Here is a 24,133-nt window from a genome sequence, read left to right on the forward strand (position 1 = left end):
GATCTTTTTCAATTGCCCAGAAATGTGGCAGCAGCTCAGACAAGTTTCAACATAAACACAAGCTTATGCTATGTCAGTCTTGCAAACTGGAAGTTAAACTTCAGGGAAAAAATGCCCATTATCAACACAGGGCTGGTAAAGTCCACAATACAGGTACAACCAGATTTTAGTCAGCATGACTATCATGGCCAGGAACATCTATGTGATACTTTTTAATGCAAGTCTGAGCAGAACAATATGGTTCCAATAGCTTGTTCAGAACTTTGATGTACGTGTACATTTATCATCTGTAAGAAAATACAGCAATACTGAGGCCAACTTCAGGTTGGGCCATTAATATTATCAACTCCCCTTTAGGACACTCCCTTCAAGTTAAAAAGGAAACATATAAATCCTTCCCTTAATGTACTCTTTGGGATTTTTTTTTTAAATTAAATTAGCAACAAGATTCGCCAGTGATATACTTAACCAATAATATCCTGAAGTCCATACACTGGTGACTAATGAGTACTGCACAAAAAAAATCTGATTTCTTATACTTCCTGCAAACACCTATCAGATAAATGTCAGTGTCACAGTTAGCTTTGTGCTAAACTTATGCATAATTACAGGGACATCAACCCAAAAACACATCAGAATGCTTCAGAGGCATGGATCTGTACTTTCATCCCTTGTTGCATTTTTCAGATGTTTGGCTGTCTCCTTCCCTTACTCCCATTACAGATGCTGGAAATTAAGTTTACCATGACAGTCTTTTTAATGTCAGCATAAAGCAGCACAGGAAACAGCAACAAAAGAGTAAGGCCAGAAGGACAAGCAAGAATAATTAACAAAATGTGTCATAGACCTACATTTCTAATACTCAGTGCCTTATGATCCTACAGTATAGACCAAGCACCAGTGATAAAGGCTGATCTCCACAGTGTGTGTCTAGAATCCAATGAATCAGGGATTTCTTCTTCAAGTCTCTACTTTCAGTGGGGCAAAATTATCTCCAGTAGCATCCCTTCACCCCTCTGCAAGAATTTTTAAAAGAAGTGTGGCTGTCTCATATACCCATAGCTATGTACACATTATGCATGTTGTCTATGCTGATATATACTCTAAAGCAGCATTTCTCAAACTTTAGATACTTTTTACTCTGGATTAAAACTGGCAGTACACTTCACTCTTACACCCAAAAGGCAGGGAGGAGGGGGAGGGGGAAGCAGCTGCAGCAGCATGAATGCAGTCTCCACACATCTGATCTTGGAGGAGATCCCCAGCTGGACATGTGCTGTAGTCAGGGAGCAGAGGGCTGGCAGAAGGGGTGTCAGCATAGGCATGGGGAAAGTCCTCCTTCGGGGAGATGGCATCAGGAAGCAGCAGGGCTGAAGCAGAACAGCAGCCTCACCAAAAGGGTGCATGGAGCCACTCTATCATTCGCCTTGGGACTGAGGGGGAAGGAGAAGGTTGTAAACAAACTCCACACTGCCCTGAGAAGATATGCAGGGCAGGCATGGCTGGGCCAGGAGTGGGGCACAGGGACAATTCTTGGAACAGGGACCTGCACCTACCAGCCCAGAAGGAGAAGGGATTTGGGGGGGGGGGGGGGGGGGGGGGGTGCGCACGTGCATGCGAGCGAGTGTGCAGAGCAGAGCAGGGTACAGCAGAATGCAGTGCTGAGTGCCCAAATATGCAGTGCAGCAATGTCCCTGGGATGCATGCAAGGCATAAAGCCAGGAGTTTGCACATGTCTGGTCCCAGTGCCACTCCTGCTTCTCCCAACCCCTGGCTCCCCGGCTGTGGCATACATGCAGCTTCCAGCTGCTGGAGAACTGTGCCAGGACTGAACAACTGCAAACCCCCAGCACTGCATCCTTTGTACACCTTGGGTATAGTCATGCTGGACTCTGCTGCATACTGCTGTGCACCATGCGCTGCAGACACTGTGCCCTCAGCTTAAAATAAAAAGAAGAAAAAGAAGAAAAAGTACCATTTTTGGAGCACGCTTCCACTACTACTCTCACAGCCCACTGGTGTGTCGCAGCACATCCTTGGGGAATCAACTGCGCTGGAGCAATGGTTCTCAACCTATTTTGTACCAGGACCCAGCTGTAAACATCAACAGCCAGTCCTGACCCTGTGCCCCTCACTCCCACCCTGCTGCTCTCCGCCCCCCAGGCCCTAGCCCCCCCAGCATGCAGGACAGAGAGTGGGAGTGTGGGGAACAGGGGGAGGCTGGGGGGCCTCAAACAGCCCCTTGCAGACTGGAACTCTTCTAGTCTGCAAGGGGAAAGCCAGGGTTTCCCACATTTTTCTCCTTTAAAAGAAAATCCATGTTTAAAGTTTGCTGATCCATTTTTACAGTTTGTCCGTGACCCTTTAATATATTCTTGCAACCCACTTTTGGGTCATGACCCACCGGTTGAGAAATGCTGCTCTAGAGCACTGGCACTCAATCTTCTGGCTCCATGGACTGAATGAGTGGCACAGGGCCAGCATGGGATTGGCATACCGGGTACAGCCACAGAAATGCGATCCGGTACACTGGGCTATGTCATCCAGCCCATGGGGCTCCCCCATGGGTCTGGACATTTGGTAGCAGGAGAGCAGTGGCAGCGCTAATTGCTGTGGCTCTGGAAACACAGATCTGAAAGATCTGAACTAGATGCAAATGCTGAAAGCACATGCCTACTTACCTTTCTAGAGGCCTGAGAACAGGAATTGCTTACAAAGTTTGCCTGCACTTAGTTGTTGAAAAATGCATGCCTCACATGTCTTGGTCAGGTAAAATGGTGCTTTTTCGTACTGATTTTGTAAATGTATTTACCTGCACTAAGTTATAACAACATTTGTTTAAATGAAGAATTTGAAACGACATTTGAATTTATAGAACTTAAATATACTCATCAGATTAAAAGTCCATCTAGAAAATAGTTTCTTTACTCATTTAGTAAACCAGAAATAAAACTTATTACAATTTTATTTCCTCTTTAGCATGTATAGCACTTGTTTAATTTTTGCACTTCACTTAAGCCTGGACAGCAAAAATAGGGCAGTCCCTACTTTAACCAGTGTTGAATCAGTTAACATTTTAGTAAAAACAGCTACACCTTATCTACAACAGTTACTAGCTTAAGTGTTCAAAAGTTGTCCAAGTTTACCTAGCGTGGGCAAAAAGCTGATGCAATAATTCTGTCTAAAAAAAAGGACCCACAGATAAGTTAGCAAACCAATCTACAAATTAAATTGATTTATTTTCTAGCAGTGTCATATCAACCCAGGACCTTTAAAAGCTGTATTTGCCTTTAGACTGTAAAGATTTTAATCGCTGCACTATGTTCCAGTTTCTCTTCCCTTACATTAATACCTTTAAATATGTAAATCTTAGCATCTGACAACCTTTGCATCATTCTTGCCCAAGAGGGATAAAATAGCAGTTATTTTTAAATGATATCATAAGCGTTTTATGGCACATTCTGTATTATGAGAAGTTTAAACCATTGGCCTAAATAATCCACTCACATTTGACTTTTGCAAGCACATTTATATTTTTCTAGCAGGAATCTGTTAAGACAATGCTGAGGATCCTCTCTTCCAACAATTAGACTAAGTTTATGAAAACTGCATGTTCCTGAAGTTATAAAGCAGAAATTCAGTGGTGTAAACAGCCAATTTCTTCATATGATTCTGGCTAGAATCAATAAGAGGTGAACATTCACGTGTTAAGACCACCACAATCTCTTACTGCTTCAGCTAATACTGTAAACTGTCTTACACAGCACATTAAAAAATAATATTTAAAAAAATCACTAATCAGTTGCAACCAAAAACAGACAGTGTTGTGAACCTAACAACAGCGCTTCAAGTATGCCTGTGATTAGGGATGTCTAAGAAAAAAGGTTCATGGTTGCAGAAATAGCAGCCATTATAGCAGCACTGTACATAATACTGTGTGTTACTAGAAAATAAAAGACCATTTTCCAGTCAGTGAGAATGTAAGCTTTTGATTTACTGAAAACAAATAGCCCTGGACAGTATACTAGTGAACACTGTGGGATTTTTGTCCATCTGCCCACCTTTTTCCTTTAAAGGAAAGACAAAAGTTTTCCAAAAGACGAGAATAGTATTCAGGATCTACAAAATCTTCATCCTCTCATATCTATTAGCTGTCTATCAGATGGCAGGACTAAAGCAGTATTTTCCAAAACTAAAACATCACTTTAATTAAAAGGAGTTGGAATAAATCTCACAGATTCTAGTAACTCAGAGCAAACTGTGACAAACTTAAAATGTAAAGTACAAATTCCATGCTTTAAATGTGTGAAAACTAACCTGATGACCTAAGAACCATGGAAACTGTTAATTTCTAAGAAAGCAAAATGTAAAACCTTCATGGTGGGTTTTAGGCATAATTACATTCCATAAAAGCATCAATATCAGAAAGCCCAAACATTTCAGTTTTGGAAAATATACAAGGTAACACCCCCAATCCTACAAACTGTTCCTTGTAAGATAATACTTTCCATAAAAGCAGATTCAACAGCAGATCTGAGGCCTAAATCACTTAAAATGTGTTTTTCAAAAATGCTCAATTGTTGACTTAACTATCGCTAAGGTCAGTGGTAAAACTCCCACCAACTTCTATGGAAGAAGAGATAAGCCAATGAAGTGCTTCTGAAAGACCTATAAAAATGTATAAGCATTATACAGCTTCCTAATTAGGTACTGTTTGGTCATTAAATACCAACCTTTTTTTTTTTTTAATTAAAAACAGAGATTAAGCTTATCATGCAATGCATACAAAAAGCCATTTTAAATGAATAAGCAGCAAGTATGATTGCAACATTTATATTAACCTGTTGAGAAAATTCAGGTTTTGAAGCCAAGAGATTTATCAACTAGCTGTTCAAGAATACAAAATAATTTTACAAATCCTTTTCATATAACATTACATCTGTTACTAATAAACTCCACTAATGAAGTAACTTTGATGGTTAAAAAAGACCCTTAAACTTGTGCCTCAACTGCATCTTATTTTATAAAAAAGAGTCCTTGTTACTGTTGTTTTTTTTTGCATAGTACGTTTCAACTTGAAGTTCATCTCAGTCATGAAGTGATTCAGCAACACCACTCATTTTGCAGAAATCCATTTTCACCACAGTGCATGCATTTTAGAAAGCCCAGGATGATCATCACTGAGCACACACAGGCCCACGGGATTCCACATACACATCACCACATTTAGGGGCCAATATCATCGGCCTAAGTGAGGGATTGTACAGGTTTCTCTTCCACAGCCCCACCATTATACCTCCTTTCCAAATCAAAACCATACCCCATTTTTACCAACAGTGAGCTGTCAAACTGCAACACCTTCCTAGATTTCCATTATCCCTAGTACTACAGGTTGTCCTTGGAGCAAAGCCTGTGAGAACACAAACCAACCCATGTTTATCCTCCAGCAGGTGCAAACATCCTCCAGGAAGAGCACTATTCACTTACAGTTCAAGTCAAACAGAAACAAAGTCCTTCAAACAAAAGACCTCATATCCTGAGGCCTTATCTACTCTTAAGAAACACGTAACCTAAAAGCTATATTAGATGTCCTGGTGATCAAAAGCAGGTCTGCATTTAATCGTGTCAGCACCAGACTCAAAGTAGCATGGAAAGAAAAGCCTCAGAGTTTCTCAGAGCAGGTTTAGTGTATGGCCAGCCCCTAACCAACTTGAGACACTAGCTCTCATTTGCATCTCTGCAGCATCTGAAAATATCCCCAGGACTCAGCTGGAGACACAACCTTTGACACCTTCCTACTGACAGGTCTTTTGGGGGTGTCCTGGTCACTCGCACAGAACAAAGGCAGACTTCCCGCAGCGATGCAGCACGCTCCATGAATCTGTGCGGGAACCTCTGCGCTGCGCTGGCAACGGTTGTTATAAACCCCCCTTTTCCTGCTGCACTTGCCGGGTTAGCCCCACTCTGCCCAGGCCCCGAGACGCATCCCCGCACAGTGACCAAACCAGGACGCGGATGTGCGGGGTGACACTCGTTGACACCAGCACCTCAGCAAGGGACATGCGTGCAGCCACGACTCCAGCTTTCCTGCACCCTGCCCAGCGCGGAGCCGCCCCTGGGGCCTGCCCTCGCCCGGGCGACGGTCGAAGCACGTGCCCCTTTCTGGGTCCCGCCGCGCGCGCAGCCGCCGCCCAAGAGCGCCCGTGGGCTGGACACGCGGGGGCCGGGCCGGGCGGGGTGTGGAGCCCCGCGGGGACGTATGGACGGACACTGCCGCTCTCGGCACCACCCCCGCGGCCGGGCTGCTGCTCACCGTGTGCTCGTGCTCGTCGGCCCGGGCGCGCAGCGGCAACCGCAGCAGGAGCAGCGCCGCGGAGGCCGCGCACAGCAGCTGGGACAGCTCCATGCCGCGCCGCGCCGCGCCTTCCCCGCCGCAAGGCCGCAAACTCCCGCTCCCCCCGCGCCGCCCCCGCTCTGCCTGGCCCGGCCCGGCCCGGCCCCGCGCCGCTGCCGCCGCTGAGGAGGAGGAGGAGACGTTGCTTCCGCTCCCCGAGCCACGTCATCCGGGCACACGCCGGAAGCGCCGCGCCTACGGCGGCTGGCGGGGGCCAAGCGAGACAGCGGCTTCGCGGAACCGAGGCGCGTCTCTTGCGCCCGCGCTCAGGAGGGGAAGGGGGCAGGTGCAGGCGGTGCCCGGGCGCATGCGCGGGGTAGCTTTGGGCTCCACGAGGGGTCTACGGGCCGGACTATGGCTGCTCCTCGCGGTGGCTCCGCTGCTGCGATCGTGGGTTTAGGCCCAGCAAAGGAAAACCCGAAGTCCCCCCCACGACAGGCCGCCGGAGCGGGGCGCTCGTTGCTTGGGACAAACGACAAGAAAAGTGCCGGGGACGAGCGGTGCGACGGGCCTGCTTGAGGCGGGAGGGGCTGCGAGACGGGCCCGCCCTTTGCACGGGGTGGGGGCTGTTATCTACCCCGAAGAAAAGTGACCTCCTTGAGAAAGGGCCGCTGAGAAAGTAGCATCTAATTTCTTGGGATAAGTGAAAGGCGAAGTGGGTGGGAGTGACGGTCAGGACAGCGCCGGGCGGGGGGGGCGCTGACCGTCCAGCACCCGCTGGACACCGGATACTGGGCAAGAGGGACCCATGGTCCGACCCCGTAGGTGGCAGTGCTCCCGGAAGAATTCATTCTCTTCGTATCTCATCTGGGTCTTACGAGAAGAGGAACGCGAGGAAGCGGGGCAGCCCGTGCCCCGCTTCACAGTGGCAGGGTAGGAGCTAAGGGGAAGAGTATTTCAGCACTGAGCTGCTCCATCCGTGCCCTGCTTTTCTCCCCGTGCTGCTTCTGGTATTTGGAAGCCCTTGCGGTGCTTATTTTCAGGTTGCCATTTTCCAGTCTCATTCCACAGCAGAATTTTTCTGGAAGTTTTGGAGAACGGGTTAAAATTTAAAAGTTTTTAAACTTACGGGAAAAATATACACATGTTCCAGGAGTGGGTGGGGGGCGTTTTAATTAGAGTGGCTCCTAGAGCTGCTCAGTGTCTGGAGCATCACATGTGTCAGCATCCCTGTGCTGAAAAATGGCGGGAAGGGCACTTTAACTAAAGCTCGTGGAGCAGCTTTTAGTTAAGGCAACCCTGCCACCATTTTTCAGCACAGGGACGCTGATACACAAGATGCTGGAGCGAGGTAGTTACCACACTCCAGCAGACTTGATTAATTGAGTCCACAGCGTGTCAGAGCAGCCTCCCTGCATGTGTATAGGCATCTATGGTGCCTACAAATGTCCCTCGCACTGATTTTTGGAGTTTTCCTATTGGATTTAGCTCATACCTTCACAGTGGCTTGGCCTAGAAATCCCAGGTGTTTTTCACTAGACTCGAATGACAAGAATACACCACATCTGCTCTGAGAATACTTCTGACACCCATCTCGCCAAACTAAAACTGCCTGGTATTGTACCCGAAAGCTTGTCTAAGTCCATCCCAATCATGCAGTTGGTCCAATAAAAGATGCCACTCACAAAAGTCCTTTACCCAACATGGACCCTCCATCAGAGAAATAGATGGTATCTTTGAGAGAGCTGCCCAAATACATAGCAGCACTCTATTAACAATACAAGAAGAAAACCCCTGCCAACCACACGCTCTTCATTGATATTTACCATGCCACACTTGAACCAATAAAAAGGATCATCAAACTATTACAGCCTGTACTCAAAAAGGACCAGACCTTGAGACAAATATTCCCACCTTTGCCCCCCCTGCACCTGGCCTTCAGACAGACAGACCCTAGTTTTGCCTAACAGCATTAGAAGCAAACTCCCCACTCATCAACAGGGACCTAACAAGACCCAGCCCTTCCTTACCAATAAATCCAAGACCTGTCAACTTATCTATTGCTACAACAATCGACCCTTCCCCACAAAATAAACATCAGAATCAACAGATTATATACCTCTATACCAGAATGATATACAGGCAACCCCCGCTTAACGCAGTTTTGCTTAGCACTATTTCACTAGCATTCATTTTAAATACATACCTGATTCCACTTAGTGCTCGGCAAGTTTCGTTATAACGCTGAGCAGGTAAGCGCGGAGGGGCGGGGGGAGAAGAAGTAGCTGTGAGTGGCAGCAAGTGGGCATGAGTGTGGGGTCTGCGATTGGGCCAGGTCACAGGGCAGGGCAGGGCAGCAGGAGCGCTGGGCCCAGGCTGGTACATGGTGCCAGAGCAGCTGGTGGATGGGCAGGGAGTGTGGAGAAAAGCAGCAGCAGCCGCAGCAAGAAGTGGCAGTAACCAATTATAATTATTTACATTAATTCCTATGGGGAAATGGGTTTTGCTTAGCACGGTTCCACTTAACACTCGTTTTTTCCAGAACCAATTAAGAGCGCTAAGCGGGGGTTGCCTGTAGTTCATCCAGTGCGCCAAATGCCTGTATGAAAACTGTGGGTGAAACCAGTCAAAAATTCTGCACCAGAATGAATGAACACCAAAAAGATAAAGGACAGAGGCATTAGAACACAGATAGAACATTTTCACTCCCTCTCTGACCACAGTTCTAGCACTCAAGAATTACAAAACACCTTCAAAACACTAGCTTGGGAACAAAAATTCATCAACCTATTGGATACTAAGAGCTGTTGTCAATGTGGCAGGACACTTATGGCACCTCCACTTTCAGAGGGCAAGCAGCTGGCATAGCAGCCTGCTGGTGGAGCCAGAGCTGTTTATGGGGTCATCTGGCCCAGGGAGTCTGCAGGTGGTGGCTAGGACTGATTAGAGGGAGTCATCTGAGTGGAGGTGAGCTGGGATTAGGCAGGATATAAACCCAGACCCTGAGAGCAGAGGTGATAGTAATATCTTGAAGATTGCTGGGTTGATATGTATAGAGCAAGATAGCTGCAGCTCTGGAGTGCTACCATAGAGATAACAGCTGATAGTCTGGAGGAAGCAACTGTGGGCATGGAGGAGGTTCCTGGGCACCCAGTGTAGGGTCTAGAGCCCTGAGAGGGGGGCGAGTGAATTGGGGGCCTATTGAGGGGTCTGGGTGAACCTAGAGAGGAGGGGCTGAGTGGCTGGGGGCCTATCGAGGTGCATGGGAGGGCAGATCCACACATGAGGGCTGAGAGCTGGAGGACTGACACGGAGTCTTAACTGGCCCATGCAGGGTCAAAAAGTTGAAAGATACTGCTGCAGAGACTGCCAGAGCTGGGGGAACCTGGAGATCTCGACTGGCCCAAGGTGAGGCCAGTGCCTAAGATAAAGTGAAGGTCCATGTGTGGCCACAGCCTGGGAGAAGGGCATTAAGGGGCGTGCAGTGCAGGATGAAGATGGTGAGAGCAGCACCATCTGAGGTGAAGAGTTTGAGGGAAAAAAAGGGGTCTGAGAGACTGAGCTGGGGGCCAGGGTTCCAAAGGTGAGATTGAGCTGGGCCTGGAAGCTTGCAGGCCAGGAGGAGTGTATGACATAGAGGAGCACAGGAGAGGCCAGGATAGCTAGAATAGGATGGCCTAGAGATTGGTCCTGGGCAGGAACTGGAACTGCATCCTCCTGGGACTCGTTAGCATGGTGGAGCTGCCTCCACAAAATACCACATGTGGGCCACCCCAGGGAAAGGCAAGCATGGGATGCCTGCAAGCCTCAGCTCCCACAGCCTTGTGGGTTACCCTGTGGAGGGAGAAGGGTAAGGGACCACACCTTAACAGAAAAGGAAGGGGGAAAGTGGGACTGGAAGGATCCAGAGGCCCAGTGAGGGGCTGGGAATAGAGTGGAACTGTAAGAGTCCAGAGGCCCAGAGAGGGGCCCAGTGAGAGACCAGAGTATGGCAGCCCAGAGAAGGGCCAGGTGAGAGACCCAGGGGTCTGAGGGACCGTGGTGAGGCTGGGTGGGTAATGATAGAGTGCTGATGAGGTTGCCATCTGTGAGGTTTGGGGCATGGCGTAGGGGTGGAATGGAGCCATGCAAATGGCCCATAAGGCCTTGACCACAAACCTGGTAGTCATTATAAGAAGACCAGGGCAGTCTCCCGCATTTTTTAACAACTAACATCAAGGTATGGTGGGTGAGATGAAGGCAGACTGCCCACAGAGCAGGGTAGAAGTACGTTTTTTGGCCTCCAGGGGCTTTACAGCCACCCCTGGAGACAATACCCTGTGACAGTAAGCTGAGGTGGGCAATTATTTCAGGCAGAGGGCCGCTTACCGAATTTTGGCAAGCTGTCAAGGAACACAGGGGTAGCCCTGCCTCTTGACAGGTGCCTTGCCCCCTAGTCACCATGTCGTGACCAGAAGTCCTGCCCCCTAACCCCTGAACTTTACCACCCAAAGTCCCTCCCCTTGCCCCCAGACATACTCCTTTCAGCAAGAGGTTTTGCCATCTCGGAACCAGAAAAATACTGAATTATATTCTAAAAAGCAAACATCTGCAGCATCCATTAATTTGATTTTAAAAAAATATTTTTGTCCTGATTTACATGTTTGTGTAGTGTATACAGAGGTGATTGCAGAGTAGCTTAAAATGAAGTCTTACTCTTGTATATCGTGGGGGGTGCATATAGGTTTGTGGGGGGTTGTGGGTGTGTGGGTATGTGGGGTGTGGGATGGGGTGTGGGGGTCTGTGTGTCTGGCAGTGTGAGGGGGGATGTGGGTGCATGTGTATGATGCATGGTGCATGTGGGACTCACCCTATGAACACACACACACACACACACACACACTGCCCCTGCCTGCATGCATGCATGCACAAACATACACGTACCGGCATGGCCCCATGTTCCCCGGTCTGGAGATGCAGCTGGGAACCACGTAGTGCTGGAGCACAGCAGGGCCTGGAAAGCAGTGAAATGGCTGGGAGTGGGACAGGGTTGGGCTGCTCAGTTCTGCTGACGGCTTCCCCTTGGTCTGACTGCCCCTGGCTCCTGTCAGCTTTGACAGGCATCCAGGAGAAAATAAATATTAATTTACTAATTTTTTTAGGGGCCCTGAGGCTGGATAGAATGGCCTGGTGGGCCAGATTTGGCCCATGGGCCATATTTTGCCCACCCCTGCAGTAAGCAGTCCCTTGATGCAAGGATGACAGTCTTCCATTAAAGTCACCAGGAGTCTGTAGTTAACTGAGGAGGCTGATTTGAGAGCCGCACATTTAACTACAGAAATGGAAAATAGTTGAGAAGAAAGAAGTAGATCCTGATATTGTCAGGTCACAGCTCTTTCCTTTTGTCTCTCTTGGCTATCTACTTCCACAGTGAGGCAAGGTTGCTCAAAATTATTAATGCCTTGTCATATATCCTAGTGCCACTGGGGATGATTCAGTGCTTGAGTGTCCCAGGTGCTGATGTTAAGATCTCATTTCTTCATATTGGACTTTTGGATGTCCTTGAATCTCTTCTTTTGCTCAGCTCTAGAGCTGTGACCATCACCAAGTTAGGAGTATAGGAGCTGTTTTGGGAGCTGGTTCAGGCATCCTTATGATGCCCTATCCCAGGGTGTGCCATGTAAACCTGGCTTCAATGCTGATGGTGGTTGCTTCAGCCTGAAGGATGGCATTCTGGCCTTCCAGTTGATATGGAAGATTATCTGAAGACATTGCTGATGGTGGCATTCCAAAACTTTTAAGGGTTTCTGCTATGTCATTTCACACCCAGACAATAGGGTAGGGATGCAAGAGCTTGGTAAATGAGAGTTTTGGTTTGGGTCCTGATGTCATGATCATTAGAGACACAATTTGGAGATGTTCAAAGGCAGCACTGGAAGATTTTATCCGGTGTTGAATATTGTCTATGTTTTTTGGGAAAGCTAGCTACCCAGGTAGGTGAAATGCTCAACCTTCTCCAAGGATTGTGCTCTAAATTATGTGGAGGAGCATAGGCGTTGCCTTTTATTTTTGCTGGGGTGGGGGCTAAGATAACGGACATGTAGAAAGTTTACCTGGGGAGTCAGATGTTAGGCAGGCTCTAATGTGTCATAAATCCAATGTCTATAGTTAGTCCTTGACTTTTTTGTGTCCAGTAGCTTGATGAAGTGAAGTTCATAGGTTTGTCTTTGAAAGGTATTTTGTGAATTCCGTTTGAGGATTAGAATTGAGAGATTGGAGAGAGAGTGGGGTGGGGAAGGGGGCTCTTTTCAGTGCTGGGGGGGACACTGTCCCCTTCCCCCTCCTCCTGCTCCCCTACCCTTGCTGCCACAGAGTGGGGAGGAGGCACTCTGTTCAGTTCTGGGGAGAACTCTTCCCCCTCCTCTTCCTCCTCCACCTGCCCCCACAGGGCAGGGAGGTGGGGCTCAGTGCAGTGCTCCCTGGCCTAGCCCAGCTCAGCTGGGGCATGGGGAACAGCTGCAATGGAGCCGCAGCTGTTACAGGTTTAAACCAGTTTCTGATCACTTGAACCAATTTATGTGTAATGTCTGTCCCCAGCCTTGGAGAAAGTAAGTGAGAGATCATCTCTTTGGAATAACTGATAGCTAAGATTAAAGGTCTATATGTCTAAAAGGATGCACCTATTTCCTAGATATAATTAAATCAGAAAAAAAATACCTGCACTGTCAAACAGATGTATATCTGGGTGAAGAAGTCATCCACATAATATATACATATTCCCTGAGACCTGAACATAAAAATGTAAATGAATGGAAAAGGTGATTACGCAGGCAGGGTTCTTTGGGTAGGTGTGATATTTGCTGCAGATGAGGGGGCAGAGCAGCCTCCCACCCCAGCCAGCCCACAGCTGCCTGTTAGGCTGCAGCCCCGGGTTCTCCACAGGGCGGGGGGTGTGGCAGGCTCAGAGCACACTACCACTTCTGAGCTGGTCCAGGAAGCCCACTCCACATCCAGCCCCAACCTGAGGGCCAGATACCAGCTGGCAGGGCCCCTTGGAGGGGGCAGGGACTGGGGTTATTCCCCCTCCCTCCAGCATCTGGCAGAGGGGACAGGAAGGGACTTATTCTCCTGGTTAGCAATGGATGTGGCAGACGGACCTGGCTGCAGTCCCCCAGGGGCAGTTGGGGTAGAGGGGAGAATAACCCCCCGCGCTGCCCCTCGGCATCAGGGGTCATGCTGGCCCGCGGCTGCAGAGCAAAGGGGAAGCACCCGGAAGACCCAGCTCAGGTTCCTGCCAGTGGGACAAGGAGTAGGAAATGAAACCCCTCGCCAGTTCAGTCTAGACTGGCCACCCCACCCAGCACAACTCCCTGCAGCCAAGGGCATGCTCTAGTGTCCCAGCTCCTGGCTTGAGCAACTGCAGGCATGTGCTTGCATGTCTGTGCAGTTACAAACCAGTTCAGCCTAGCCAGATTAGACTAACCTGTAAAGGTTGAAACAATTTAGGCTCCAGCTTTTTGAATGTCTGTCCCTAGCCCAACAGTGAGAAATATCAGTCTTTGATTGGATAAGTTCTGGGTCTGAGCTAAGGGCTTGCTTTCTGAAATGAACACCACCATTGTTTGGAATAGGTTATGGCTCAGGTATGCACCCACCTGCAAGGTTGACCAATATGCATAGACATCTCAAATACAAATTCTCATTGATTGCTCCTTGGATGTGTGAATAATATTGTCTGGAAAGAAACACCTTATCTAACAAACACCTTATTGCCATTTGCAAGTCAAACCTTATAAAATGCCAAAATTACAATTATACCAAAAATATGGTTCAAACAAACATTAAAAAGGATCAAACTAAACACAGCTTAATATTGTCTCTAAATAGTGATGGAACACTATATTAGTAACTCTCTAATTCAGGAAAATATCTATGCATGACAGCCCACAAACACCCCAAAACACTTTTACTTTTGGGTTAGGTCCGTGACCATGTCAAATAAGTGACTGTGTCAAACAATCACGTTTACACAAGTAGGCTAATAAAGGCTAGGCACACAGAGCTGGAAAAGAGAGAATCTAATTCCTGATGTGGATTTTGAGGACAAAAGCACTCTTTGAATCATACTGATGAAGGAGGAGACAGTTTCTCTATATGACAGCATACAGCATGGTATTTAAATCTTTTGAGTATGAACAGGGTTTTTGGTTGTAGCCGTGTAGGTCTAAGGACATAGGCAGGCAAGGTTCTTTAGGCAGATGTGATGTCTTTTATTAGACCAACTGAGTAATTGGAAAAATTCTTTGCAAACTTTCAGGTACAAGTACCTTTCTTCAGGCATAGGGAGACTGCTGTTCTAAGATCTCCAGGGAATGAAAGAAGCTAAAGGTGTGACAGGAGGTCAGAATGCAAATAGGTGGAAAACAATGGGTAGACAAGTGAGGGGAGGGGGAGAATGAGGGGGGAAAGTGGGTGAAGGAAAAGAGGCAGTCTGTGAGAAAAGTAAATAGCTGGAAATTAGGAAAACAAAGGGTAGAGGGGGAGTGGAGGAAGGGAGGGGAAATGTAAATGGTAAGTTCAGGCAGGTACCTAGTGAATCAGATGTCAGGCAGATTGTAATGTGTCATAAATCCAATGTCTATATTGAGTCCATGATTTTTTGTATTCATTAGATAGGCTTGTCTACAAAAGGTGTTTTGCAAGTTCTCTTTAAGGATTAGAACTGAGAGGTCAGAGAGGGAGTGGTTGTCTTGTAAGAAGTGTGCACCCACAGGTAATTGGATATTTTTGTCTTTGATGGATTTTCAGTGTGTGTTCATTCTGGTACACAGTTGTTTGGTTTCTCCTACATATTTTCCATCAGGGCATCTGGTGCACTGGATGACATACATTACATTTCTGGAGGTGCAGGTGCAAGATCCAGGAATGGTGATGGTTCTGTTGTGGGATGTGGTTATTGTGGGGGTGGTGGAGATGTGTTGACAGGTTTTGCATTTCTTGTCCTGGCATGGTCTGGATCCATTAGGTGTGGTTTGGGTCATAGGGAGTTTGCTTCTGGTGATGAGGTTAGTGAGGTTTGGTGCTTGTTTAAAGGGTATGATGAGTGGTTCTGGAAAGATCTCTTTAAGAATTGGGTCTTCTTCTAGTATAGGTTGCAGTTGTTTCAGGGTTTTCCATGTAGGTTCCAGGAAGGGTGGTATGTCATAACCCCCACGAATCACACACTTAGTTTTCTTTTTGTACTGCATCAAATCTTTGCATGGTATCCAGGTGGCTCTTGCAAAAGTGTGATCTCTCTCTCTGGAGGAGTGTCCTTATTGGGTGAAGGCCCTTTTGAGATTTGTGAGGTGATGATTATGGGTATTCTCAGAAGAACAGCAGTCTCCTTATACCTGAAGAAGGGTACTTGTGCCCAAAAGCTTGCAAATAACTTTGTTCCAACTACTCAGTTGGTCTTATAAAAGATATCACATCTACCCAAAGAACCTTGCTTGAGTATGAACACCCACTTGGCAAATGGAATACAGAGACCTCTGAAGGAGTCTTGCCAATATCTCCGTTTGTTATCACTTTAGCTTCACAATCCCTTTAAAATACAGGCTTAAGCTTTTTTTGTTGTTAGAATAGTGCCTGTTGTGAAATTAAACTGAATAGTTTAAACTGGCCACTAAAAAGTTTTTTTACAAACTAGTCAGAAGCACTGGAAGCTATCACACCAATAGCTTATTTCCAAAAAGAATCCCTGAAATGTAAGATGTAACTGCTACCATTGCAGAGTCAGGGCAGCAACGAAACTGAAGGAACAGTTGAGCTCAAAGGAAAGACCCAGCCAGCTTTGCAAAAATCTGATGAAAGGATTACAAGCTCTCAGTATTGTCTATACAGCATTGACAGAGCTTTTACTAAAATCTCTGTAATTCAGTTAAACTATAGCTTCCCCCAGTTCCTCCGGTGGTAGTGGAGGGAGGTGTGTGTGAAAGGGAACATACTCTGATCTTTGTTCAGCTTTTCCAGTCTGATGCTCACAAGCATAAAATAACCATTGTACCAGCTATAATATAACTCTCTTTCACACATCACAACTAAAATGCAATTGTAGGAGATTAATAAAAAATACTGCATGGTACAGGTGCCCGCCTCGGGCACTCTGGTCCTGAAGTAACACATTCAGCACTCTGACAATTCCTTAACATGGAACTTAGACTCTGAAACAAATTTTGCAACCAAGGATTGATTCAGCATCAAATTCCATAGCAGGATAAGTCTTCCCTACTCTAGGGATTTAGTCCAGTCAATTGGACCCTGAGCTGCGTTACCAACAACATCCCAACATAGTCCAGGCAATGACAGTGGTTGACTTTGTGTTAAGCCACGGTGCACATTTGCGGTGCTGTGCAACGTGGTGCTGCCTGCAGCCTGTGCTTGAGGGAGAGCAGACTGCAGTAGCAGTGAGCATTCTAGGACAAAACCATACATGAGGGGCCAGTCCTAGAACAGAATAGATTGGTAAACAGAAGTTAGTCAAGGTGCATCAGAAGAGCTACATGGAAGTCAACTGGAACAGTTTCAGGAACAAACACTGGCAGAAGCAAGGGGGTTTCCTTCCTTCTAATACAGCACTCAAATGCACATCAGCCATTAGAGATACTGCCAAGTAGCAAACGCCCTGTGTTTTATGTAAAAGTAAACCTAATCCATCAAATATTCCCTGGATATTTTGAGTATGGATATCACTGTTGCCCATCCTATCCTTAATCTGAGCAGTAGCACTGGCATAAGCATATGAGAATTGGAAAATAAAACCAACTCAAAATGACAATTCAAGTTGACTGAAATATAGAAAGAGTGGATTAAGCATACATAAAATGCAGCATTATTTGTTGCTTCAGGGAAGCGCAGTTTAAAAAGACCATATCTATTAGCAAAGTGATTTTGTACATGTTAGCTTATAGGAGTATTGTTTGGCTTTGTGCTGCAGAACAGCGCTGAGAGTTGTGTCCAATTCTTCAAGAGAGAAGGTGTGGATGCATGAAATATTTACCATGGTGAACTTCAGTTGCAAATCCCTAAGTCAGGGTAACTTTGCAGAGTCTAGTGGAGAGCCACTCCTCAGAAGAATGAGAGAGACAACTCTACCCTTCCAAGTGACACCAATATAGGGGTTGTCTGTCTGCTACCATAGAGTGGGAAGAGAGGGGGTAGGCATTTGCTGCAGGCTGTTCCTGGCCCCCTCAACACCTAAGGGCAAGGCATTGTAATACAGTGGTTCCCAACCTTTTTCATACCACGGCCTGGCAGGAGCAGGATAGGGCACACAGAGCCAGCTGCCTCCCTCCCAGGGCTTCCCTGCCATGCAACTCTAACCCTGGAATTTTAGTTTTAATCCCAGAAGCCGCTTGCCCAGGCGGACAGATGAGGGTCCGAGCAGAGGGCTTGTGCCACAACCCGGCAGCCAACCTGCTATAACCCAGTGGTTGGGAACCTCTGCTATATCATTTCCTATCCTGGGACAGCTGTAGTTTATCTTGTCCTTATATCAATGTAATTTGCGTCACTATACAAATCCAATATAAATTATCCAGGGTAAATTAGTCTGTCCACACTTCAATTGGTGCCATCCACACGTGCCAACCCACGTATAATGCATGTATACAACATTGTTACATATGTGCCATTTGACTCCCAACTGCAAAAAACATTTCCTATTTGATGTGCATATGCTTTTGAAAACCTGGATAAAATTTTATCCAAACTGAAGGGACTGGTGAGTTTCCCCTGTCAGTTATTGCAACTTTATTCTACAAAACTGGCATGTGTATTTATAAATATCCCAAACAACTTAAACGCTTGAAGTAAAAAAACAGACACAGCATTAAGCACCCATTGATCAAACAATCTTTAAATGAAAGGAATACAAAAGCAATTTTAATAAGATATTTACATTTCCCAAAAGACCAACAGCAAACATTGCATTCTTCTCATATCAAATATTGCACAATGCCAAAAATAAATAAATTCACACAGAGCTATCATAAGAAGTCAGAGGAACACAAATATTCCTTCATGTCTTTTCTCATATGGATTGATGGACTTTAACATAGATTTACTTTCTCCATTAGGCACAGCCTGCAGAATCCATAAAATGTTTTCTCCTCAGCCTCATATGTCAAATTTACTTTCTTCATTGTTGTAACAAACTAAGCTTTAATTCAAACTGTTTCATGAATGGGCATTTTCCATAGGGAATGACTCTACTTTCATTGAGTCCATGGCAAAATCATCCACTGATTTTAATGGAGGCAGGACTGGTCCCACAAGGGAAAATGTTGGTCAAAAATTGCTCCAACTGTCTCATACTTAAAAATAAGTAGAGTGCCGGAGAAAGATACAGCTGAGGGAGAAGTGACACACGCTTTCTCACACTGGCCAGCTAGCATATGTCAATTCTAAACTGGATGGCCCACCACCTGTGACGGGAAGGAAAATTTGGCCTCACTCAGTCCTTACGTCTGTCTGCAAACCCATCTGCTGTGGTGGGTGCGATTTATGATTCACACTTCTCTAAGAGCAAACCCTTTTCACTGACCAGCCGGACTGTCACTGCAGACCAGACTCCATTTGAATCAGTGAATTACAAGTGAAAGATCAGAAGTGTAACTAGGAAGTTTTGCATCCTGAGCAGAGGCAGAAATACTGGAGACTGCGGGGATGTAGTTTGGTGATTTTGGTGCAGTTTGCAGCTTAGGCAGGGACCATGTGCATTGCATGTATATGCAACACATCTATAGCCTACAGATAAAAGGAACCTATTTAAAACTGAGTTTACGTCACAAGGAAAATATGGCCATGGGAAACAAACTTCATTTTGGGAATACCTGCCTAAACACAACCTGGAGACAGGCATCTCCTCACAGCGCTTATAGGCTCTGAACAGGTCAGGTTTGTAACGCACTTGGAACCCACTGCCGCAGCTCTGGTCTCTCCTAAAGCAACAACAGGCTCCTGAAACTAGTAGAGTCCCACTGGTGTTTGCATTTATGAGACTGTTCAACAGAGGGAAGTTCTGAGCTTCAAGAGAAGGAGACACTAAGCAGAGATTTAAGGGCTATTATTAACTCATTCTTAAGCAGCTAGAACAAGCATAGTTCATCTCACTCCTAAACTCAGCATATGCAATTCAGTTGTTGCAATGACAGTCCAACAGGTGGCAATGCTAAGATTGTTTGGAAATGCATTCTCTAGTTGAGTTCAGATGAACTCATGTTAGAGAAAGCATATTTGACAGTCTCATGAGGGTTGCCCACAGTGAGATCCCTCATGACTTTGAGTTGAGGCAGTGCCTAAACTCAAAGTCCCATTGCCTCACTGCCTTGCCATAAGCTTTCCTCAGAGCTGGCAATTTCATGGCACTTTTCACATTTTGCTTTTTATTTTCTGCCTTCTTTGTAATCTCCCCCACACCCTTTACTTCCCTCCCTACCCTCCTTGGTGCCTGGAAGAGATGCAAAAGCAGTTTAATTCCCGTAATGCTGCATCACTGATCTCAGAGTTTAAGAGCAGCACACAGGGAGAACCAGCGAAGCCAGGGTATCACTGGACAGCTTGCAGGTTAGGACAACATCAGAGCACAATGTCAAGAAGCTATATACAAAGAACAGCAGTAGCAAGGGCTGAATAGGGACCATCAGGCCCTTGGATTAACATCTTCAGTTTTATTTTCTTAATCCATTCTCCTTCATTCACCCATGGTATCAATTTCCTCTTCAATAAGCAAAAAGACCTTTTTCTGTTCACTAAAACAGTGGCAGGGACTTAACCACTGTAGCTGTCTGTAGTCACTGCCCTTCCACTCCCATTCAAAGGACCAGAGAGCAAGATGCTGCAAACTGCTATTCAGAGTGTGTAGTGTTTAGAGTCACACCTGGTCACTGGACGGGACACTACATACATGTAAAGGATTGTGCAGCCTGTGGCTTATAAGGAAACTCCTGCATTGAGAGGGGACTTTGTATCTGATTGTGAACCTAGCTGCATTTCCTGATCACCACCCCCACCCATGCCCTGAAGAACAGTGAGGTAAGCAGTGAAGTACCTTTAATGCTATCCCCCACAGCAGCCCAGAGGTGAGCTAGAAATAGAGCATAGCTATTGCTCCTTCTTTGCTGCAGCTCTTCAGCAGGTCCCTCAAGTGGCCACATACTGCACTGCATGAGAGGCAGAACTGCAACTCATCCCATTTGCCTATCTGTTGGCTTGTGGGAACCCAAGAGAGCAGCACAGGCATTAGATCAGCTTCTCCTGAGCCCAGGATAAGGGATGGCTTCTCTCCTCCACAAAGACTCAAGGGAGAGGGAGAGGGGGCATAAGCTGAAAATCAAAAAATTCTCTAACCCTGGGCTAAACAGCCACAGGCAGCTCTATCTAACCTGTGCTGGCTGTGGATCACACCCAATGGGCCACATCATCCAGGGACAGCTGGAGCCCATTATTCTTTCCTCAGCTGTGGGCCAGGGCAGAATTAAGGAAGGTCTCAAAGACAACTGCTCCATCCCCTGCAACAAGGGTTCATGTGGTTTCTGCTCTGTGTGCCATTGGCATGGTAGGAGGGGTGCAGAACAGAGAAGCCCTTTGTGGAAGTTTTACACTCTCAAGCTGAACAGGTGAGATGCTTCTACTGCAGATTAACCTTGCCAGAAAGGATGCTTAGGGAAGGCATACCCCAGACAAAGAGCAAGGATTAAACACACAGCTGATACTGGTAAGGGGGATGCATTTAGGAGGAGATCAGCTGTGATAAAGCCTAACCAAAGAGCCTCAGGATGTCTAGTGAGGATAATCCAAAGTGCACAGGGGAGAAAGAAAAGTAGAGGAGCATTGTATATTCTTTCCCCTCATGCAAGAAGTCAGCTTCTTGGATGTAAAACAGTGATTCCCAACCTGCGTGCTGTTGTGCCTTGAGATCTTTTCAAGGGTGCTGTAAGATGTCATGTAACATCAGCACTGTTAGGCATGCAAATATGGTTCATAAAATAAGCCCACATATTTCATATAGGAATTCATAGTTTTAAAAGCATTCCAGTTTGTGGTCTTTCTGAGATCTTTGCTACAGAAGAATTTCTCTATTATTTTTCTGTAATCAAAAAACAAGTCAAAACTATGAGCTTGCAATTTCAAAGGGGTACCTTGAATCTAACAAAGGGTGTCTTGAGTCTAAAAAGGTTGAGAACTACTTGTTTAAAGTAACAAAATCCGCAGAAGACTCCTAAACTGCTGCTTTGTGCCCAAGAGCAAATCCATCTGTCACTGTCAGGGGGTCTCACATTCCCAAAAGCAGCATACATGGAACCTTGCAAACAAAAATCCCATCCAGGGACAAAGGGGAAGAAGAAAACAATTAGATTAAAATAATGTATACAAGAACATTTGCTTGCATAAAATAGTCTTCAGAGAGTCCTTCCGCAAAAACCATTGTCTAGCGATTCCTTCTTGAAGAGAAATCCTAAACTACCTGGGATTTGATACAAATGAACCCAGTGTCCAAGTTATAGCATATTAATTGGTATACTCCTTTTGTGAAGCCTGTAATGAGCAGTCCTCAAATAAAATCTCAAAGAACTTTTTGCAAAAGAACATTTTCCATTAAATCCTTTTTTAAAAAATAATTATTAAAATGACCAAAGGGATGGTGGCTGGGATGCTCTTGACTGGGGAGGATTAGCTCCTTATCTTGATTCAGAGCTGTCAGAGAGCTCATCAGAATTCTCCTGGTCAATTCAGATGGTTTTTCCTTAAAATTCGGAAGTACAAACAGCCTTCAAGAAAAAAGGCACCAGAGGCTGAGAGATATCTCAGTAAAAAAACGATACACGAGGGAGGAAAATAACCTTACTTCCACCTATAAATAATTGTAAAAGATCCAAAAATATCACCCCCTCCCTCCCCACACATGCTCTAGAAAATCCCAGATTCCAAAATACATTGAGATTCAGCGACCTCTTGGGGGCACAGGTGGAGGAAGAAGGCTTTCACTGCTAACAGGCCTGAAACAAGACACATAATAGGAGCATATCAGAAACCAGGGAACAGAATTCTAGAATAGCAAATTATATTTAATATCTAATATAAGAACAATATACATTGTGATATCTAACGTGTATTGCATGCTAGTGATTAGCAAAGACTGGCAGCAGCAGCACAACTAGGGACAGAACCCAGGAGTCTGGTATAATGCTGGCCAAGTCATTTGTTCCCTGTTTCTTCTCCATCTTTACATGGTTGCAATAATATAGTAGCCACCTGTCTGCCAGGAGGGTTGGGGCCTGCTTACTGTCTGTAGAGTACTTTGTTAGGGTAAAATGTTGAATTTATATAGCATCTTTCTTCTAAAGATCTTGGAATGAAAAAGATGAGAGGAATATAATTGGCACCTGCAGTTTCAAAAGGGTTCTGGCTTACTAGTTCAAGAGCTGAGCTAACATGAAGAATTCCCTGCTTCTGAGGATGGTCACCAATTGTATCTGGATTACCAGCTGAAAAATATCATTAATCTCTGCAGTTATGTAAGGTAGGATCCCCAAGATGGACTACACAGATGTGTGCTGGTTTACTTAAAGGGTTGTTTTTAAATTAAGTTTGTAACAACTTATCTAAACATTGTTAAAAGCAACCCTTTAGTCAAAGTAGTGAAACTTTTGTGCTGAGATGAGACGAAACAAAACAAGTCTTGCTCAGAGTATAAAGATAGCTCACCCACTGGAGGTAATTCCTTCTGCCTACAATGAGTTCTTTTCAAAAGGATCAGGTATTAAGAGGAAAGATACTAGATTAGTTGGATCAATCTAATTCAACATGGAACATGTTATGTTCCAGGAACACAGCATTTATTAGTTTGGCTCACACACTAAAAGGATTGCTGCAGTCAGATTACTAACTTGGAAACCATTTCTAAGTATTATGGAGGAGCAAATTAATTCCACAATTTATTAGCAACATTTGCTTCCTGCAAACAGCCTCACAACTTCTCTGAAAGGATGCATTACACATGGACTTTTCCTTGCTGTTCACATAATGCTATAGACATTGGCCCATTGGAAGCTTGTGATCAAGCTCAGTCATATGCATTACCTGCTTGCACCTCGGGGAGGCACTCTTGGAGGCCTTTCGGGCAGAGTGAGAGGTAACCTCTCCACCTGTGGGGCTCCTGGACTGTGGCTTCTCTTGGATTCTGGGATTTCATTGTCCTACACAAAAGAAAAGGAAAGAGCAAGAGAACTAAGTTTAGCCATATCAATCACAACGTGCTAGCGTCTTAGATCTCAGCAGTGTAGGGATGCTGCTGGACACCCAGGGCTCAGGTTCAGCAGCAACTTGCACTTGCTGCTGTGATCACAATTTTTGATTCCCCCTTCCCCCCACCCCCAATCAGTGCCTGGGGCAGTTGTCCTGTTCACACTGCCCCAGTTATTCCACTGTTAGATCTTATCCTAGCTAGCAGCCTCAGAGGTTCCTAGTTAGAGTTTTGCCCTTCTGCTCAGGATCAAACCAGTTGCCAGCTTTGGGGTTAGGAAGCCATTTTTCCATAGGTCAGATTGTCAAGGGCTGTGGCGGTTTTCACCTTCCTTGGTAGTATGGGCAATAATCAGTTTCCCAGGATCCTTCCAATAGGCAATATTCCAGTTCCTTTTGTCAATGCAGTCAAAGCACTGGCAGAGCCTTCATTTCCCCTGGTTTTACTAGTGCCATGTGTTCTTAGCATTTCTGGTTTTGTGCCTTGCAGATGTGGCACGTGAGGTTTTGGCATGGAAGATTTTTAGGGCTCTT

General features: G+C 45.8%; 2 protein-coding genes across 2 annotated transcripts in view; both read right to left on the reverse strand.

The window, feature by feature from the left end:
* TM9SF3 (transmembrane 9 superfamily member 3) overlaps positions 1–6,484 on the reverse strand; it is a 121,334-nt gene extending 114,850 nt beyond the window's left edge. Inside the window, exon 1 of the mRNA XM_014605000.3 lies at positions 6,314–6,484. Coding sequence (XP_014460486.1) covers positions 6,314–6,406 — 93 coding nt within the window. The 5' untranslated portion in view covers positions 6,407–6,484. The remainder of the gene's footprint in view (positions 1–6,313) is intronic.
* An 11,712-nt stretch (positions 6,485–18,196) lies between these two features.
* PIK3AP1 (phosphoinositide-3-kinase adaptor protein 1) overlaps positions 18,197–24,133 on the reverse strand; it is an 85,717-nt gene continuing 79,780 nt past the window's right edge. Inside the window, exons 16-17 of the mRNA XM_059729669.1 lie at positions 23,438–23,553; positions 18,197–22,353 (exon numbers count right to left, since the gene is read on the reverse strand). Of these exons, the coding sequence (XP_059585652.1) occupies positions 22,299–22,353; positions 23,438–23,553 (171 nt within the window). The 3' untranslated portion in view covers positions 18,197–22,298. The remainder of the gene's footprint in view (positions 22,354–23,437; positions 23,554–24,133) is intronic.

The sequence above is a fragment of the Alligator mississippiensis genome, chromosome 6, assembly GCF_030867095.1.
Source record: "Alligator mississippiensis isolate rAllMis1 chromosome 6, rAllMis1, whole genome shotgun sequence".
In the NCBI taxonomy this organism is placed as follows: Eukaryota; Metazoa; Chordata; order Crocodylia; family Alligatoridae; genus Alligator; species Alligator mississippiensis.